At 41.0% G+C, this 17,488-nt stretch overlaps 1 protein-coding gene across 2 annotated transcripts in view; it reads right to left on the reverse strand.

The window, feature by feature from the left end:
* Positions 1 to 17,488, reverse strand: part of raph1a (Ras association (RalGDS/AF-6) and pleckstrin homology domains 1a) — a 69,032-nt gene that overhangs the window by 9,150 nt on the left and 42,394 nt on the right. Inside the window, exons 9-16 of one of the 2 annotated variants that reach the window (XM_086220756.1) lie at positions 15,666 to 15,740; positions 7,579 to 7,656; positions 6,003 to 6,077; positions 5,575 to 5,659; positions 2,828 to 2,949; positions 2,635 to 2,700; positions 880 to 1,023; positions 589 to 699 (exon numbers count right to left, since the gene is read on the reverse strand). In XM_086220756.1, coding sequence (XP_086076882.1) covers positions 589 to 699; positions 880 to 1,023; positions 2,635 to 2,700; positions 2,828 to 2,949; positions 5,575 to 5,659; positions 6,003 to 6,077; positions 7,579 to 7,656; positions 15,666 to 15,740 — 756 coding nt within the window. The remainder of the gene's footprint in view (positions 1 to 588; positions 700 to 879; positions 1,024 to 2,634; positions 2,701 to 2,827; positions 2,950 to 5,574; positions 5,660 to 6,002; positions 6,078 to 7,578; positions 7,657 to 15,665; positions 15,741 to 17,488) is intronic. The other variant, XM_086220757.1, reaches the window with a different exon arrangement.

Genomic DNA, 17,488 nt, shown 5'->3' on the forward strand with positions numbered 1-17,488 from the left:
TTAAAATCCTTCAGTGGTAGCTTCCTGATCTATGGATCTTTAACTCCCTTCAATTGATCAGTTTTTGAATTCGGCACCTACAAAGGAATGCAAGTCTAATTTTTTGTTCATCTTGCCCAAAATGTAGTCCCACAAAGCAAGCCGGACACGCCCCCCCCCCTTCTAGAGTTCTAGAGTCCTGGAAGCTGAAAGTTAGTTTGTTTCTAATTTGAAGAAATTCTCTTGAAATTTTACTGTAATATCAAGACCAAAAATCTGTGAGGTCCCGCTGCTCTCTGACCACCAAACTCTAATCATCTCATCCTTCAGTCTGAGTGGACATTTTTTTTAAATGATGGATGTTGCATAGGTTTTTGTGCACAGAAAATATCTTTGAGTCTTCTGCCAAAGCTTTGGCTGGTATGAAGGCATAAAATAACACCTTGTATCGTACACTGTTACACCACTAGGGGGCACTGTAAGACTGGTGTCACGTCCCAAAGCTAGTCACGCCTATGTGTGATTTTATGAGCATATATTCTGTGTGCTTATGTGAATAGTGAATGTGTGTGTGTGTTTGTGTGTGTGTGTGCGCACACATGTGCTTACCTTTAGCACCATGCAGTAGTCAGTAGGAGCCTTGTACTTGCTCTTGTAGTCCTGCCCATGGTACACATTAACATGGTCCAACTGGAGAAAACACACCAGGTCTCGGGATGCCTGCACACACACACACACACACACACACACACACACACACACACACACACACACACACACACACACACACACACACACACACACACACTAATTTTCAACTACCACAATAATAAGAGTAAAACTCCATATTTCTCTTTTGACATCCTTTCATTACTGTCTCAGACACACTTGTGCACACACCTTGGCTTTGCCCTTGGGCACATAGTAGATTCCAGAAGCTCTCAACAGGAAGTAACGTTTCTTCCATGACTTCTTCCCATCTTCTTTCAGCCACAGCACTCCCTCCATCTCAGGGACGGACACTGAGCTGCCACCAAAGCACTCCTAACACAGAGACAGCATATGTTTGAAGGAACAATTTCAACCATTTTTCCCTTGCTGGACTGTTCTCAGGAATGCCTTGCGCTCCTCAAAAGCAACATAATATTTTAATATCTTGAGAATCATTCAGTTTGCACAAATTTACAACGATAATGACTTGAATAAATGACAATAAGATAAAACAGACAGATTCCCATATTTAGTCAAATAGTTCCTTCAGGATCAGCATTTTAAATTGGCCAATATAGTGCCACAGACAGAGGTTTGAGGACGATCCTTATCTGTATCCTCAGCTAGTTGATCTGGGTTAAGAACAGTGTTCTTCAAACTCTTCACCACCAATTAACCAATTAAAAAAAACCTCACAGAACACATGAGGGTTAAAGACATTAATTATAGGTTTACTCAATGTAGACATTTTCAGACACATAATTTTTAGGCAAACTGAGTTATCTCAAACCACAGTAGCAATAGAAACTGTGAAATGGCAAACAAACAAACAAACAAACAAACAAACATACATTTGATGTATGTGAGAAGAAATGACATCTATTTCTTTTGGAGAAAGAAGCTTCTGCAACCGCACATCAGAGTTTCCTCTTCACTAGAGGATGAGGAGGGCAGATTGAACCTGATCCCTCCCACCAGACTTGTTCGTTCTGACACCAGAGGAGTCAATCTCAGTCCGTCAGCTCTCATCTCTGTATTTCCCTGCAGCGCACAAGTCTAACAGGACTGTTGCCACCATAGGTGTCACCATCGCTTCTCGTGCATTCAGCTCTACAGGTATGTGTTTTGACTCCCAATGACGGGGCAGCAGGAAGGATCATCCTCTCTTGGACTTCTATATACTCCTTGGTTGAGCTTCCCTGTGCTGACAGTTTGAAAAGTTGGAGAAATGAAGCGTGTGTTGATGCTAATCATTGAATATTTAGAAAACAGCAATTCTACTGAAAATTTTAAAAAGAGTGCTAGCAGACTACTAAGAGTGCCATAGAGACAAGTAGCTTTAGATAGTAACCGAGTTATTATATTGCACATATGGTTTTATTAGTGGGATTTTACTTTCACTCAAATACTGCATTAATGCTGACATTTTCCACATCCATCCAAATAAAGCTGTACGTCTTTTACAGAGAAGAATAACTAATTTCTTGTGTTAGTCTGAGATAACTAAGCTCCCTGGGAAGCAGCACAGTCTCGTTTCATGACTACCTAATCCTGTGGTGTTGGACTGGTGCATTGGCTTGTCGCTAGCAGTCCCACATTTGTAGTCTGTATCTGTGGGATTTCCGACCCAAACTGTAGATTTAATTTTGGTCAGATTACAGCCACAGACATGCAAACTTCAGCAGTCTTCAGAGGCCAGATGTATCACCCAAGGATCAAAGAGTCAACATTGAGAGAGGCAGCTCACTAGAAATGTGGTCTGAGGTGCAGCTGTGTTTCTGATGCGGTCAAAACAGATTTAGTGTGCTTATGCGTGTGCAGGCTGGACATCCATTTTTAGAATATCAACGCTGACTGCCACTCGACTGTGAGATGGACATTTTCCAGATGAGAGAAGATGTACTTGAAGAAGCAGCTGTGTGGAAGAAAATGACACAAACTAACCTCTAAGAGAGCCTCTTTGTTCCTTTCAGCCATCTCGCATGTCTCCTTCCGCCCCAACAAATAGTTCTAGATTGAACAAAGAGGAGGAAGGAGAAGAAGAACAGGGGAGCCTGGTTAGCAGTACTAATAAGCATATGTGTAGTTTTAGCATGACGAAACAGTCATTTTGGTGGTGTGTGTTTGTATGTGTTACCTGTGGGTTTTTGAACAGAGCGTACTTCTCAATACGTTCTGTGAACATCAGGCGGTTCTGACTGTCTCTGGTCCAGTTCAGCAGGTTCTCCACCAGGTTCTCATGATCCTCAAAGATTCGTTCTGAAAAGGGTGAGTGGAATATTTCAGTTAATTTTAAGGCTCTCATGAAAATATTTGGACATATAAACAATACATGGATAAACAATCACTATTGTCCTGTTCAGTATTTCTGTATTAGAACTACAAATTACATGAAGGGAACAGTTTACACACTCATATGACACTCGTGATCTTTCATTTTTTTGTCTGTAGGAAATATTTATGTGACCTTTCGCTCATCAGAAAACGATGTCTAGAGTTATTATTATTACTATGAGAATAAATTCTCATTTTGAATTTTAAACAAAGTTGTAAATATTTCAATAAAACTTAATATGATAATGATCTCCCGATCCTCCTCCAGCTTCAGATAAATTTGAAGCTAATAAAATTGATCTTGGTGCAGCGAGTTTTGAAAACTGTGATCGACACTTTCGTAACATTTTGTAGGTTGAGCACAAGAATTGCAGAAATTTCTAGGTTTTATACCCACAATGTCCTTACACAAGAACTAAAGGGACTGAAAGCAGTGTTTGATTGGAATAAACGTTCACAACTACAAGTTTTTTTTTAGCAGTAAGTTGTATTTCAGTCGAATACTGCCTTTGTTTACAATTTTGCAATCATCCAGTTTGCTCACGTGTTTTGTTTTGTGTGTTTTTTTTGGGGGGGGGGGTATGCAGTTCTTTATTAGGTGCATGCCTTGTTAATTGTGGAATGGGTGGAGTTAGGATAGGCGTGAATGGCCATGATAACCTATGACAGGTGGACTATTAGGTGAAGGTATGGCACACAAATCAGGTCTAATATTTTTTTGCCCGTGAGTGAGAGTTCTGCTGTGGTAGAGGTTTGCTTTTGGTAAAGGAGGCTAAATGGATTGGCATATCTGAATCTTAGATCGTGGTATTTTAACCTTTTCTTTTAAAAAAAATTACCACGAAAGAAACAAAGAGAAATTAAAAGAGGTGGCGATCACAGCAGCCACGAGTTCCTTAACAACAAAAACAAATGGCATGTCAGCAGATGTTCTAACAAGTGGCTAAACATGACTACCGGGCTTGTTGTGGCCATTTAATGTCCTCACATGTGAAGAACAAGAGTTAATTATAGTCATGCGTCTGCTTTGTTGCACGTACATGTTTAGCTTTGGAAATCCAGTGATTGGAATTATGCTTCAAAAACAATAATAATAGAACCAAACTGTGATGATGATTTTACAACACAAAACATGACATTCCTGTTCAAGACATTAATGCTTATCTTCATTTATTGAAGCACCGCACAAGGAAGCGATGAAGAAATGTGTGTAGAGTCGGTGTCCTTCATAATTTAATACTTGCAAATGACAATTATGTGACAAGTGTGACCTTAATTATTGTAAAAATACCCGCTTTTATTCGAAAAAACGGCCATATGTCAGAGGTTACCATATGACCAGGAAGTGAGTCTGTTGCCAAAGGGTAAACAGCAGGGTGCCAGTGGTTCTGGTGCTGGTGCATGTGTGCGTGCATGCATGGATGCGTGTGAATGTGTGTGTGCTTGTGTTGTGGGGGGGGGGGGGGTGTCAGCTACTTATGCTGGTTATTCCCTTAATTAACACATTAATCGGGTCAAATCTTCCCTAAGCCGAGCCCTGGCTTAGAGCCCAGGTTTTTGAAGAGTGTAAAAGTAGACAAATTCAAGTTTGGCGGAACGTGAAGGATCAAGATACATTTTACCTTTACACACAGTCTCTCTCTTTTCCATAACGATACTGACTGCCTGTTCAGCCCTGAAGATGTGGGCTAAATGACACGCATCATTGCACCGGACCTACATAAAGACTGTATATGTGTGTGTGTGTGTGTGTGTGTGTGTGTGTGTGTGTGTGTGTGTGTGTGTGTGTGTGTGATTGTCAAAGAATGTTAGGTGGAGTTGAAGCTCATCGTACAGTGTGTGTTGAACACACATCTCATCCCCCCGAGGTGCTGTGAGTACGTGCTCCCATCATTGTAGCTGAATATTTGTGCTGTTTGACTGCAGCTGACAGAGTTTACTTGGTAATGTTCTTCCATCAGTGTACATGCACTAATATGCCTCGAACTCTAAATGGATTGCATAACTACAAGTTTGTATCAAAGTGGTTCTTCCCTGACTCCAGTTGCACCAGTTAAAACGATTTACTTTATCAGTCATTATACAGTAACTTCAATTTGTCATCTAGAAAAATCTTGAACTCAAGGAGACCTTAACCACACACAATGTTAGAAAAAAAAATGCAATTTTGCACTATGTTAAGCAGATCAAATTGAACTGATTCTATCTCGTTCCATTCTCAACACATTTGGTGAAAATCAGCATCATAGTTGGTGCTGACAAAAGCCGACACAGCACAGACCACACCACCTCCTTGATGGAAGCATCGATGACATTACCACTCAATTTGAAAATAATTTCCTCATGTTTGGTTTGTTAGGTTTGATCTCAGTATGAATATCCTCTGTGGGCTCTATGAGATTTCAACTAATTAATTTAAAATAAAAATTTACCAAGTATTACCCCACCTATCAGACATTCTTAATAAATGCACAGGGTTAATTAAATATGCTGCATTTTGTGTGTGTGTGTGTGTGTGTGTGTGTGTTTGTGTGTGCGCGCATTGCTCACCCATCTGCAGTTCACTGATGGTTTCCACCAGCGACCAGTCTGGACTGTAACCACAGTGGGACTTCTCCAGCAAACTGTCCAACACCTGAAAACCAGGACCAGCTTCACTTTGTATGACCACCAACAACAGCTGAAGGACAGTTATGGTGTTTTTCAATCATATTTTCCTGTACTTCCCTTTGGATTAATATAACTGGGAACTGATAATGTTTGATTTGTATCAAATATTTAGCAAAATGCTATGACTGTCAAGACCCTGGAATTGTCCATTTATCTACTCATCCTAAATACAATGCTAATTCATATAAGACAAGTACAACTGCTACTTCTTCATTGCAAATATGACACAATACTATGAATGCTACTACTGCAAACACAGCCATTAATATGTTGATTCATAATGATGACTAATAATCACCACCTCCTACCTGTCTGACTGTTTGTCTCTCGTCCACCATCATCGTCTTCGAGCTCTCGTCTGACAAATGAACTCGAATCACCAGCTATGGAGAGAGCAGACAGAGAGAGCAAGAACCATCCATCATTACTGCAAATTTTTGTGTTTCTAACACAACTGCATTTTATTGTTTTCTTATTGGATTATTGGCAATTATATGCCAGAACAATGTTAAATACAACACACCTTTCGTTGAGCTCACAAAGTCGTTACTGTTTCCCTCCTGCCTCACTTCTTTGTGACTCAGAAACGCAGAAAGAGCCAGACACATGTATTTTAGTTTGAAACTACAGCAAAACTGTATAAGAGCATCAGTTTACAAACTCTCAACCACATCACCACGTAATCCACGCATTCTTTATCCTGATGTATGCTTAGTAAACCACAAACACTGCTCATCGTGGTGCTTAGTGTGACAAGCTGGCACATTCGGTTGAACCAACGTGCTCATACTCATCCATGCTAGTTTGAGGAAACACTGTTCCGGGAGAGTTACTAGTTAGTTTTTTGGTTTTAGTTCAATTTAAAGTGTTTTTTTTTTTCCATTAAGTGGATTACTGAGCATACAGTTGGATAAAGGACACGTGGATTATTCAATGCACTTGAGAGTTTGTAAGCTGATATATTTGTGCACTTTTGCTGTTGTTCACCATCAGCCTTCATCAGCTTCAAATATGCATGGCTGGCTCCCTGCATTCTGGGGTCACAAAGAAGTAATGAAGGAGGGAAGAACATTTTGTGAGCTCAAGTTAACTGTTTGTGAGCACTTGAGAGACAAAAACATTGTTTTGGGTTAAGTATCACTTAATGGGGTACTCTGTTTTTATTTGATGGCCTTTGAATCCACCATTCAATAGGGACACTACTTACTCCTGGTTCACTTGCTTGGTATGCAATGCAAAAAATAGATGAACCGGAAGAAAGGGTGATTGCAACTAGCTGGGATTTGGATTGGGATTATTGTCCTAATGGGACAATGGCAACAGTCAATAGTCTAATTAGAAATGTCCTAACCAAGCTACAACTATCTTGAGTCTTGACTGTAACTGTGTATGCTTCTTTGTGTGTGGGAAAAAGATGCACTTTTACTATTTCACTAGGATTTCTCTCTGTAGGATCAAAATATAGGAGATTACACAAACACACACACACACACACACACACACACACACACACACACAGGTAGCAGGAATTCTGCTTCTCTGTGTAGTAAATCCAGGCAGCTAATCCAGACGCTCTTCCTCTTTCAGAAGGATTGAGATTTAATTTGCAATGGTCATTAATGTTGAGTGCTGTGTGTGTATGCGTATACGCGCGCGCACCCCCACATAAATGCGTGCGCGTGTGTATGCACGCGTGTATGTGTGTGTGTGCGTTGACCCCAGCTGTTATTGACCAGAGCTTTCAGTATGGAGTAATACTGACCTGACCCAGAAAACAGACTCTGCCGGACACGTGCCACACAAACACACACACACACACACACAAATATAAACACCACACACCACATATTTCCTTGGGGTCTTGTGTGCGTACATATGACTCACCTTTTTCACCTGGGCCTCCTTGATTTTCTCCAGGGCAACTCGAATATTATCTGCCTTCAGCTTGGCAGCCTGCTCCTCCTGCACACACACACACACACACACACACACACACACACACACACACACACACACACACACACACACACACACACACACACACACACACACACACACACACACACACACACACACACACACACACACAAATTAGTGTACACAAATAACACACACTTACAACACTCTCAATCCCCATTGGCACACGATGACAACAACTTTGCCTACCTGATTCCTCCAACAGGAGTTCATGGTTATTTTCTGTTAATTTCAGCCAACGCTGCTGTGTCTGCTTTGCATCAAATAAACTGGCAGAATATCCTGGTGTTTACTAGAGGAATGAGTCGCAGTGTAATCCCAGTCCTGTCATAACACATTACTCTGATTTAATTTGGTTCCTTCCAGTGAGAGTTTTGGCATGCTAATAGTTTCTCCGCAGTGTGAAAACAGAAGAAGAATGATTTGATCACAGAGTGAGAGGAAGAAGTGTCTGGCTGGCGGCGCGGCACCTGCTCCTCCTCCTCCAAATCATCACCGTCATCATATCCGTATTATTGTGGCTGAGAGGGAATGAGATTGGATTACTGTTCCAATGTAACATGTTGGCTGATAGTTATTGTCTCTTCGAAGGCGGATTATCCAAATGACCCCTTCACCGACACACACACTGGAAGTTCGTCTCTGCCACTGAACTGATGGAAACTTAAGGAAGAGAAAATTCTGCCTTTTCTCCTTTGACAATTCCACAGTCAAGTTATCCCTTGTCAGTTTGATTCTGCACTGACACAAGGCAACGTTCACCAGAATGAGTAGAGCTGTGTGCAGAGAGGAAAAAAAGCTGAACGAAGCAGTGGAGGAGGATGGATGAAGGAGCAGAGGTACATGATCCAAGCAGATCCAAGCATGGATGCAAATACAAGATCTGGAAGCAAAAATAACAGAACAAACAACAGAGCAATAAAAGGAAAAATATTGTCCAAAGGAGTTAATAAGGATCTACTCCCTTCACGCTGAAAAATCGAGACGACTGCCGAGTGAAAAATCACAGTGGAAGATGCTACCTTGTCCTGTCACATCCTCCCTGTCTAAGTGAGATAGAGGGAATGAGAGGAAGAGAGAGAGAGAGATGATGGAGGGCGGGGGAGGGGCACAGCCACTGTGCCAACTTACATGCAGAGGCACTGACTGATCTCTTTATCTCAAGCTCTCATGCCCCCTCCTACTTGCTGTCTCCTGGTTCCTTTCTTACCCACGCCGCCACTGTCTTCAGCACTGCTCTTATCACTTTTGTTTTCTCCTCATCTCGGTTGTACAGAATCTCACTCTCTCTCAGGCATCAGTTTTATGGAATCTTCCCCGTCACTTTGCATATGTCTATGAGGAGATGCTCCATTTCAGGCTGTCCTGCCAGAGGATCTGCATTGTGAACGAGCGAAAGGGCAGAACGGAATGAAGATGATGGGGACGAGGAAGAAGAGATTAGCATCCAAGCTGCTTATCTGCATCCCCCCAAGCCCCTGAAGTGTACACACACACACACACACACACACACACACACTGAAGACCCAAAATCTCAAAAAAGCAGCAGCAGCAGCAGCAGCAGCAGAGAAGGCAACCATATAAGCTGATAAAACGAGCCTATGTTTCCTTGGTTGGGGTTAACGCCTGAAATGATGGCTGACAGAAGAGGATTAATTTAGTCTACAATTACTGTATTGTCTATACTGATGTAATTTTTCTTGTTGGGTTTGGAAGTTTACTATATCATTCAAAGTAGAATCAGGTTTAAATGAAGCATTTTATCATAAATCACAGGATAAAAACTAGGACAAAAAATGAAATTAATATTCCCATGTTAATTACAGTGTTTTTTTATGTGATAATAAATCATTAATACTCTACAATATTTATATATCATAAACAATGAAATACTGGCAGGATATAGTGTGAGTCTTGTAATTGATTTACACTTACATTTCAAAACAGTTAGCATTGTAAATTAGCATTAGCTATAATGACACAGGCATTACATAACATATATCATTTTAACAGCAAAAATAACAACTGGGGATTTGTCTGACAAAAAGTTCCACGGAGGATTAAATTTGACAAATACATTACATCATAGTCTTTTTGCTAAATGCGTGTCTGTGGATTAAATGTCAAAATGTTAATGACAGCTAACCATCCTCAACAATGTTAGCATAAAACATGAAACAGATCTAATGGTCATTCAGGGAACATTGAAAGACCGTTGTTTAACTCATCTGTTCATCAGTTAGCAATAGTTTGATACTAACAGACTCCATGGTTTCATCAAACACAGTAGCAAATCTGTCAACTTACAGAGACAATATAAGCACTAATATTGCATCATGTACAATGTGTTCTTATTATTTATATACTTATAAGTATATCACATAGTACTTCTCAGCTTGAGTAAAATTTGGAATGTAGGCTTTTACTTTGACTGGAGGACTATTTACCTGGGTATTTTCACTTCTGTAAAGGGACTGTGTACTTCTTCTAGCACAGATTTTAGGATTTGTTTTCCCAAATACTCACTCTCCTTTGACAAATTTAAATATCTTCAAGTATCTAAAAGCATTTCTTTGTCTATTTCTTAAACCCCCAAAATCTGGCCTTGTTTCTTTTGGGAAGTATTTTGTTTCTTAGTCAATTTCAATATGTACATAAAATCCTCAGAACCTTTTTATTCCTCCCTCGTAGTGTCCTTGTCCTGCACTCCACAGAGGACAGGGTGCCTAACTTGGCCTGCTTTGTCATCACTGTCATTTCCAGCTAGCAGCATCAATGCTTTTTCCCTCCATCTCATAGACATGCAGTTGACCTACATTACACATCCACTAAAATTAGCTCATGCAAAGCAAAGATTGCGCTGCCTTTGATGTTATTAGGGATGTGTCCCTCTTGAGCCGCCATAGGCTCAAAACAGCAGCTGAGCAATGTGACTTACAAAGCAGCAGCATAAGTGGGCCAGCACTGTGTGTGGGTGGACTGAAGCTCTGAAGCTATTGCTGGGGCAGTGTAACACTGACACAGAAAGAATATGCTATACAGTATGCAGAGCTACCAGCGCAACACACACACACACACACACACACACACACACACACACACACACACACACACACACACACACACACACACACACACACACACACACACACACACACACACACACACACACACACACACACACACACACACAGCTGTGCCCTGGAAGTGGTGACTCTAACGAATGTAAATTATTGCATCCTCAGCCTAATCAATGCTTCAGGAATAACACTGGGTCCCGGTCCGGGTCCCAGCTCATAATCTGCCTCGATCTCGGGGCTCACAATGCAGCCACCACCTCACTCTACTTCTGGTACCTCAAAATTAAACAAAATCCCAATTTTCAAAATGCAATTAAAACGCAATTCACACTGAAGGCCCTATTTAAGCAATCTATGGGGCCACTTTGTTCAGCCTCATTTTGGTATTTAGAGGGCGCCATCAGAACGCAAAGCACGGGGCAAAGAGGCTGTCATTACACCCCTAATTATTCATAGGTGTTCCAGGTTGCGTGAGCACTTTACGTGTTGCTATTTCAGTGGTGGACACATTTCAACTCGGGAGAAGTGAGCCCTTCAAATCTGGAGAAACGGACCTCCTTGTGTGCCAGGTGGTGCTATGTGAGCACGTCACATGCCAGAACAGCAGGAGGTAAAGCAGGCCTAGGATGAGGTGGGGGGGCCAGTGTTTCAGTGTTTGTGTGAATCAGTTTAACTATACTGCAATCCAGCGCAGCTACTCATCTGATTGATGCACCTTTTTAATGGCACTTCATCTGTATCTTCATCGAACAAAAGACCAGCCTCGTCTTGGTCAACGACGCAAACATTCTTTGGTATCCCAAAATAGCAATACACCATGGTTGCCCCAGACCACGTCACATTAACATACGAAAGCAGCTGCCAAACAGACAGAGCGCAAGTTTATTTTCTAGTTGAAGAGTGGGGGAACTTGGCATGGAAACATCGTTTGCACCAGTTTGTCACATGCACAAGATGGGACTCTCAGGGCTACTCTGGATTGCACAAAAGCAGTCGCAGCTCGTTTTTAAGTCAATGGGTAGAAAATCCAATAGAGTTCAGTTGGATATATGGACAGAAAAATTTGGCAAGTCAGAGGTTCATTTTCATAGGCAGTCTACTGGAACCAGAAGGAAGACTTGGTTTGGATGTGTAATTTATCAAAAATGTGCTTGTGTGGAGGTGGCACAGTGGTGCAGCGCTTAGCACTGTCGCCTCACAGCAAGAAGTTTCTGGGTTCAAGTCCTGGCTTGGGCATGGTATCTTTCTGTGTGGAGTCTCCATGTTCTCCCTATTCCTGCGTGGGTTCTCTCTGGTACTCCAGCTTTCTCCCACAGTCCAAAGACATCAAGAGGGGACTAGGCTGATTGATACTCTAAATTGACTGTAGGTGTGAATGTGAGTGTGAATGGTTGTTTGTCTCTATGTGTTGGCCCTGTGGTGGACTGGTGACCTGTCCAGGGTGAACCCCACCTCTCTCCCGAAAGCCGCTGGGACAGGCTCCAGCCCCCCCAACCCTTAACAGGAATAAGGCTAAAATGTGTGTCGCTTCAAAAGAGCCAGTTCATCGCCAGTCACTATGTCTCTGCACACACTGGCATAGAATACCACGAGCAATCACCACCCTCTCTGTTCTAAAGAGGATTAGCTGTATGTATACACACACGCGTGTGCATGCGTGCGCGCGCGCACACACACACACACACACACACACACACACACACACACACACACACACACCTTAGCCATTAAGAAGGCTACAGCTTTAGCCTGAGATCTGCCGAGTCTAACGCAACTCCAAGGACATACAAGTCCATGATGGAAAATAGACATTAGAAATGTTACATACAAGGACATTTTCAATACAACCTCCTCTAATTGTGAGTTAGTGATTTTTAGAACAATGTTTAAACAGAAATTTACAAAATAAAAGCCCCAGAGGCCTGGAATGACTTCCAACTTGATCCGGTTAAACAACAACAATTACAACAGTAGCTAGTCCTATTAGCGTCATTGATCCGTATGCTTGAACCCAGCTCACCTGCTGGGCTCCATCACAGCAGCTGGCCAAGTTCTAAACACACATTACCACAACACAGTAAAACCAGGCTGATTGCAGAATGAACTTTTCTTTGTCAAGTTTGTCTTCATAAAATACTCGCAGCAGTTGTTCTTTGCTGTGATATTGTCTTGTGATCAGTGATTCAAACGCTTGCTGTGGACTCAGCAGAGGGACATGAACACAGAGAACATTTTGTACAAAAACATTTTAAAACATGAGAAGCCACATACAGAATGTGTGATTTTGTCAAATTTAAAGAAAAAAAAAAAGATCTGCGTTAGAATGGTTTTGTCTCCTTGAACAATGACTTCTATATCATTGGCAACTAGAATAGTTTCCGTATTCTTGGAGAGGCCAAGACCTCCTGTCGTACTCAGAGTTACCTCGATATGTGAAAATATTCACAGACACTCACAACTTCCTGACTTTTAATGTTCTCAGTCATCCAGGTAATGCTTATCCAGAGAGGGTTGAATTTAGGACAACTTGTGAAAAGAAAGAATGGCTAATTGAGGTCAATCCAAATAAACCTGAACTGGGTCAGCGGTCAAGCCCACTGTTCAGTTAGAATCACAGGTCGAAGTGTCAGGTTAAACATTTTATTAAGTTTAAAGCGGAGAGCACAGGTTGACATAGAGCTCATTATCAACAAAAATTGAATAAAATTGTTTTGTTGTTTTCTTTTTTTTTTTGCTCCAGGTGGGAATGGATGGCTGCACCATTCATGCAGGGAGTGTTCAAGAGTGGTGAAGAAGGATTGACTGATATTGATGAAGCAAGCAAGCAAATGTCAGTTAAGTGGTAAAATGTCAAAGTAAAGTAGGTGATTATGTGATTTTTTTTTTTGATTCAATCTCTGAGATCTAATGCATCAAGTTTGAAATAACACATAAAATTTGAAGTGTTTACAAGTATAAAAATGAACCAAAATAATCCCACTTTTTCAGTTCACCTGCCATAACATAACCACAACTGGGGAGGAGACCTCTTACAAGCAATTCAATCCAAAAAAATCTGGATTATAGAATGCAGTTTTTTTTTTAATCTCACAATTTCAGGGAAAAAAAGTATTGTCCGATATTCCTTTGGATTTGTTTATGACACGGTAAAATTGCGACATAAATGTATTTATCATGTAGATTGTGGTTTGTTTCCTTGAGGAAAAGTCGTTTCAGGAAATTTTGCAGGAAAAATTAACTGGATAAGTGGATGTTCTTCCTGTGGTATTTGTTGATGAAAGCAGACACAGCATTGTTGACAAATTTGCTTACCTGGCTTGTGTGACGTTAGAAACATGAATCCACGCACAAATCAACAAAAAGGCAGGGTAGCAGTACACTTAATATAATATATGGCATTTTCTTCATGGTGGGACATGGGATCAAATTTTTTATAGTATAGCAGCACTACATGCTGTCATCCACCATCGTGTAACAGCAGTTCAGCTGCCTGATATAAAAGTACACATGCAGTCAAGAGCAGTTTGTTTTTACTTATCGAATCCATCTTTCATGCTTCATACAAGGCACAAACACTAACTGCATTTGAGCTGAAAGCTAAAGTTTTTTCATCACAGATATTTACCAGATCCAGTCGTGTGCCCTTGCTAGCAGAGCTAATATTCACACTCACACAGTGATGAGTTGTATTCCCAAAGCTTTACAGAGTGAATACTCAACAGTCATTGATAAAATCCCTAAACCCTTTGCATGGAACTATTTCTTTTTAATTTTTTTTTTTTTTTTTTTTTTAAATTGTAACATGATGCTGCAAATATTCTGACAGGAGCAACTGATTGAAGAACATCAAGACCAAGAGTGTCAAAACTTTTTCTCTTGGTGGGCCCAGACTCAATAGCAAATGTTGAAATAGTAGTAATAGTAAAAGCAAATACATATTGTGTTGTTAAAATACCTTTTTGTCTGTTTACCACTTTCTCTGACAACCCTTGATTTGTTTTATTACTTCACTCAGGCTAAACTGATGTGCTGCACCAAGTGTCACTGCCGCATTATCAAATATGAAAAATATTTGTTATCAATATTATTATTTATTTATAACATCAGCCGGTACAAATGTGGCCCCACTTTGTGCAGCCCTGATCCTCAACCCCTGATTCCCAAACTGTGCCCCCAGAGGTAAGCATCATTATATCAGGGGGGACAGCAAAAATAAATCTATAGTGACACCTCAAAGTCCTTAATTAAAAATAAGACAGAGTTCTATGTTTTTCCCACCTACTTTCTGTGAAGACCCTCTCCTTGAATCTTAGATTTTGAGGCTTAATAAAGAGCAAAAACGCTTAATAACACTGTCATATCTTCATATTATAGGCCCACTTTATGTTTGCTCTACTTTCTTTTTGTCAAAGGCGTCCAAATATACAAATGTAATATCTTGTTAAAGGTGGGTGTCGAGGTAGAGGGGGCATCCGTTAGGAGGTTGAGTGTTTCTGTAGGTAAAAAGTCTGGGACGGACTGGTTTAGACTACATAGGCAGACCAAATGCACACTGGTTGGTGGTGTATCAGCCAAAACAAGTGTATGCTGACTTCTAAGAATAATACATGTGCAGCAACCTGGACCACAATTTGAACTGCAGAAGGACAACAAGCAGAGGCAATGTCAAATTTCTGTAAAGCTTTGAGAAGATACACCGTCACACTGCGGCAAGACAAGGCACAAACAGACTTCCCTTCAACACCACAGAGGAAGAGAGGGCAAAATAGAGAGACAGAAGCATGCACAGTGACTATGGCTATTCATGCGGCAGTCGAACTGAGACAACATGCATTAAAATATGACTAAGAAGTTTCAAAATGCTGATATTCAGAAGGAAAGAAGGAGCGGGCAGAGGGGTGATGGGGGAGTCACCTTGGTCAGCAGGTGGGGAGGCTTTCCTGCTATGTTTCTCAGAATCAGAGAGGTTTCCCTGTCCAGATAGGAGTGCTTTGAGGAGAGAGACAGAGACAGAGACAGGGAGAGAGAGTGCTGGTGAATTAATCTGGTGTATTATTGATTGATTGATCGGACGTGGTGGTTTAGCAGAAAGCTGTGAGGTGAAGCTGAGATCAGCAGCAGAGAAACGCCGACCTGTGGAGAAATACTACACACGTAATTAGCAGCTTTAATAACGATACAGTGTAGGCATGCGTGCACACGCGCAAACAAACCCATCCAGCACACACACACACACATGCACGCACGCACACGCACGCACACACACACACACACACACACACACACACACACACACTGAAGACCCCAAATCTCAAGTTCCAGACAGATTTTGATCCATTATTTATTTGCTAAATTATTTACTAAATTACTCTTTTGCAAAAACAATGCAGATTCAACAGAAAGAGGCCAAAGCTGTGGCAAAGTGAGCTTTACATAATCCCCCATACGAGCATGTGCAGCCTGCCAGCGGTCACCCAGGGTGGAACCCACTGAGCAGGGTCACCAGCCTCCACTCTGGTTATCAAAAATATTTTCCTCAGACTTTTGTTTCTAGGTTGATATTTTAATGCGATGGCTTTGATCCTCTACTTCCTCAAATTATATTATATATTTAAATTTGTTTTTATTTTAATCGTATTGCATTTTGTTGACATAACCAAAAATAAAACAGGCACTATTTGTTCTTCTTTATTTTAATCTTGTGTGTGTTTCAATCACTAGAAATCGTTTTATAGAAAGCATTAGTCCGCTCTTGATAACCTCACATTAGAAATAATATTTAGGTCACACACACGCACACACACACGCACACGCACACACACGATTACAATGAGCTTTTCCCTTTGGCTAAGATCTGACCAACCACATTCAAGGATTCATGTGTGTATGTGTGTATGTCTGTGCATTGAACTCCTCTGGGTCAAAGTAATGAAGAAGAGAGAGCGTCTATGCTATGGCTGTGTGTGTGTGTGTGTGTGTGTGTGTGTGTGTGTGTGTGTGTGTGTGTGTGTGTGTGTGTGTGTGTGTGATTGTGTGTATATGGGTTACAAGTTAAAAAAAAAACGGAAAATAAAGTCTGTGTAAGCCAACTATAAACAGGATGAGCTTCACTCTGACTTTGTAATGGCATCAGCATTCTCGCCTATTTTTCAGACTTTTCCTTTCATTTGTAAGCTGTCTGTACAAATACCTCATGTGTTATGCTACTTTGTGCTTCCTCTAGTATTGTGCAATTGCATGTTACAATTATAAGTAAGCCTGAATAACAGGCAGTAAATTGAAGTACTAAAGGTAACAGAAATTTCGTTTCTCTGTTGCTCCACTTCATTGTTGTTTTGACAGTGTACGTAGAGGCCTCAATATGTCAATATGTGGGCACTGCCCAGTGAAAAAGCAACATTTCTTTTCTTTCAGGATGAGGTTGATGTTTCTGAGATTTTGTGACGCTGTGCTATGACAACAGATGAATGCTTCTATGTTGATGAATCTACAGCCTCCAAGCCACATTCTGCCATATTTTCTTTGATAAAATCACCTAAAAGCAACAGCGGGCTCATTTTTATTGTCTTTGAAATCTGTTGGTTCTTGGGAGAACCTTGAGTGTTCGTCATCCATGACTGTAGTCCAGCTTTCAGTGGTAGGTGGACACGATTGCTGCATTGTCCCATTGCTGCAAGACATGCAGATGAACCCCTTGGAAAATGATAATTAGTGGATGATACTGAATCCATCTTGTT

The sequence above is a fragment of the Aulostomus chinensis genome, chromosome 12, assembly GCF_037954235.1.
Source record: "Aulostomus chinensis isolate RoL2024-O1b breed Wild chromosome 12, RoL_Achi_v1.0, whole genome shotgun sequence".
In the NCBI taxonomy this organism is placed as follows: Eukaryota; Metazoa; Chordata; class Actinopteri; order Syngnathiformes; family Aulostomidae; genus Aulostomus; species Aulostomus chinensis.